Source organism: Hyperolius riggenbachi, chromosome 2 (genome assembly GCF_040937935.1).
Source record: "Hyperolius riggenbachi isolate aHypRig1 chromosome 2, aHypRig1.pri, whole genome shotgun sequence".
Taxonomy (NCBI): Eukaryota; Metazoa; Chordata; class Amphibia; order Anura; family Hyperoliidae; genus Hyperolius; species Hyperolius riggenbachi.
This window is the reverse complement of record NC_090647.1, coordinates 15,645,467-15,648,918: the sequence shown is the minus strand read 5'-3', so window position 1 is coordinate 15,648,918 and position 3,452 is coordinate 15,645,467. Positions and strand designations below refer to the sequence as shown.

Genomic DNA, 3,452 nt, shown 5'->3' with positions numbered 1-3,452 from the left:
AGTTTCCCCGCACATGAATCGCACGGGGAAACTCTGCCATAGGGGATAGCGGCGCCGCGGCCAAATTGCTTGCGGGAGTGATTCGGCCGGAAGCCCCCGCAGAATTCGCGGCGGAGGCTGCGAATCCCATAGCCGTGCATGGCCCCCCGCCCACCCGCTCAGTGCCGGCGTGCGTCTGCGAGACGCACGCCGCACTAGTGGAAACGAGCCCTTAGGTGTGAAGGGGGAGCAGGTGTGGTACATTTGGTGTTATCACTCTCACACTCTCTCATCCGGGAAGCTCAGCACATGGCTCCTCTCTGAGGAGCTTATGGAAGAATTCTGACCAATCAGACATTTTCCCTCCCGAGGTCATGTGACTCATTAGTGTTACAAGGTCTCAGGTGTGACGTGGGAACAGGTGTGGTACATTTGGTGTTATCACTCTCACACTCTCTCATCCTGGAAGCTCAGCATGGCTCCTCTCTGAGGAGCTTATGGAAGAATTCTGACCAATCAGACATTTTCCCTCCCGAGGTCATGTGACTCTCATTAGTGTTACAAGGTCTCAGGTGTGAATGGGGAGTAGTTGTGTTACATTTGGGGTTATCGCTCTCACACTCTCTCATACTGGTCAGTGGAAGCTCAGCATGGCTCCTCATGGCAGAGAACTCTCTGAGGGGCTTATAGAAGAATTCTGTCCAATCAGACATTTTCCCTCCCGGGGTCATGTGACTGGTTAGTGTTACAAGGTCTCAGGTGTGACTGGGGAGCAGGAGGTGTGTTACATTTGGTGTTATCGCTCTCACACTCTCTCATACTGGACACAGGAAGTTCATCATGGCTCCTCATGGCAGAGAACTCCCTGCAGATTTACATAAAGATGGCCTAGCCTTTAAGAAGATTGACAACAACCTGAAACTGAGCTGCAGCACAGTGGGCAGGACCCTCAGAATAGGCCTTGCCATAGTCGACCAAAGAAGTATCTCAGTTTTGTGAGATTTTGTATCTGACCCTAATATTACAAAAGTGAAGTCCCCAAAATGATTGATAAGCAGAGGCATAGCATTAGCCATAGCAGCCATAGCAACTGCTATGGGGCCCTAAAGAAGAGGGGGCCCAGGTGGTACTTGATATGTTCACTATTAACTTTCCTTTGTTTCTCCAACCTCTGACTTTGTCTTAGTGCCCATGGACTATACACAGTGTACTATTCAAGGAAATGTATATTGCCCAGTCCAGTTATATCCATAGGGTAGGGGCAGGCGGCATTGCCTAAATCTGATGGCCCCATGAAAATATTGCTATGGGGCCCCATAGTCTCTAGCTATGCCACTGTTGATAAGTTAACTACGAAACACTTTTATATAGCAGAAGGAAACTGGCACTGCCCACTCACCCCAAACATTCATCCCTGCAGTTCAATGTCCCTGCTTGACATCACAATCTCAGTTGATGGCATTTCAATAACACCCGTCCCCCAGGTTCACTGCCTAGGTGCGATACTGGACTTGAGTCTCTAATTCAAACCCCACAAACTATCCTCCTCTTATCATCTCCTAAAAACATCTCCTGCATCAACAGGACACTAGCAAACTTCTTCTACTTGCCCTGATTATTTCCCTACTAGACTACTGCAACTGTCTGCGCTGTGACCTTCCTTTGACCCTGCTACAGTCCATCATGAACTCTGCTGCATGACTCATCCACCTCTCCTCCCGCTTCTCCAGGCCTATACCCTCTGTCACTCCCTTCATTGGCTGCCAATCACACCTCATCCACCTGTTCTCCTGCCCTATCACCCTCTGTCAGTCCCTTCACTGTTTCATTCTTTGCAGTAGTTTACAGATCTTGTCTCGGATCTGACCAGTCCTCCCACCATACACCACTGGATTCATCATCGGAGGCAACTGAAGATAGATAAGTGAAATAATAGAGTGGACAGAACGTGGAATGTGTTTGCCAAACCTGTAGGCAAGGAGCGAGAAGGCACACGGGATGTAGAAGAGAGAGATGACACAAACGTGAGAAGAACATGTGCTGAAGGTCTTAGATCGGGCCTCCTTAGATGGCAGCTTGAGCACAGCACAGATAATGAAGGCATAGGACAGAACGATAGAAGAGATATCAAATATAACTGCCAGAATCAGCTGAATCATGCCATACAGGCTGTTGATGGTGATGTCACCACAGGAGACCTTTGCTATAGACATGTGATCGCAATATGGGTTGGTGATCACCTTATGCCCACAAAAGGGTAACCGAACTATTAAGTAGAAACAAGGGCTGATGATGAGCACCCCGCGTAAAACCAGCACTAAGCCAATCCGGCTTGTCACAGCGCTAGTAAGAATGGTAAAGTATCTAAGAGGGTGGCATATGGCGGTGTAACGATCAAACGCCATGGCCACCAAGACTCCGGACTCCATGTAACTCAGAAAATGGACAAAGAACATCTGGACGAGACACTGACCAAAAGACACCACCGGAGAGTGGAACCAGAAGTTGGCCAGCATCTGTGGAACTATAGAAAGTGTAAACATGAAATCAGTAATAGCCAACAAAGAAAGAAACACGTACATAGGAGTGTGAAGGCTCCTATCAGACAGAATGATGAAGAAAATAAGAGGGTTTCCAACCACAGAGACACAAAACACGATGAATAACGGTACTGAGATGATGGAGTGGAATTGCTCAAACCCTGGGATTCCCAAGAGGGTAAATGTCACCAATCTCAACTCTGTAATGTTTGCAGGTAACATGGTCTTTTCTGGAGAGCGTCAATGTTCTGGCGTGACATGACTTCTAATTCAGCGGATCATCTTTTTTAGTCACCTCTAGTTTTTGATTGTTGCAGATGTTTTCGAGTCTTCTCCAGTTCTGGAGTCAATCCTGTTGAGAAATCCACAACACCTAGGACAAATCATCTATGATTGGGTGGACTGTGATAACATTTGCTTCAAACGTTCTAGCTATAAGGTATGCTGCTCACTCACTCTCACTCTCTCTCTTCACAGACCCCTTCCACTATTGAAACCCCCAAAGTGTTGCCTCTGTGCACATGCACACTACCCCCCCCCCCCAATCAGCGAAAATAAAAATGTAAATATCATCATGTTTGGTTAGTGTTACATTTGCGCTCATTTGTGTCGCAAAAAATAAGATTTGTGCTGCTTACGTTTTGAAGATTAAAGCACTCATGTTGTCCAAAACAATGACATCAACCAGCCCCCATAAATCAACCTACAGACATGAATCTGGTATGGGTGGGTAGTGCCGTTCATGTGCTCATCTGTGCTGCAAAAATCATCTTTATATCTTTTATAGTTTTTGAGATATTCACATTTTTATAAAGGTCAAACGTTCACTCATCCCCCCCCCCAACATCACAAAGGCTTGCGTGAGCCCGAGTGAACGTTTGACCTTTATAAAAACAGCAATATCTTAAAAACTATAAAAGATAAAAAGATGAT

The 3,452-nt window shown here is 46.6% G+C and overlaps 1 protein-coding gene across 1 annotated transcript; it reads right to left on the bottom strand.

Annotated features, from left to right (window-relative positions):
- Positions 1-1,796: 1,796 nt before the first annotated feature.
- On the bottom strand, positions 1,797-2,741 carry LOC137544629 (olfactory receptor 52D1-like). Its single transcript, XM_068265723.1, has one exon. The coding sequence runs from the start codon at positions 2,739-2,741 to the stop codon at positions 1,797-1,799; it is 945 nt and encodes a 314-aa protein (XP_068121824.1).
- Between the last annotated feature and the right edge of the window lie 711 nt (positions 2,742-3,452).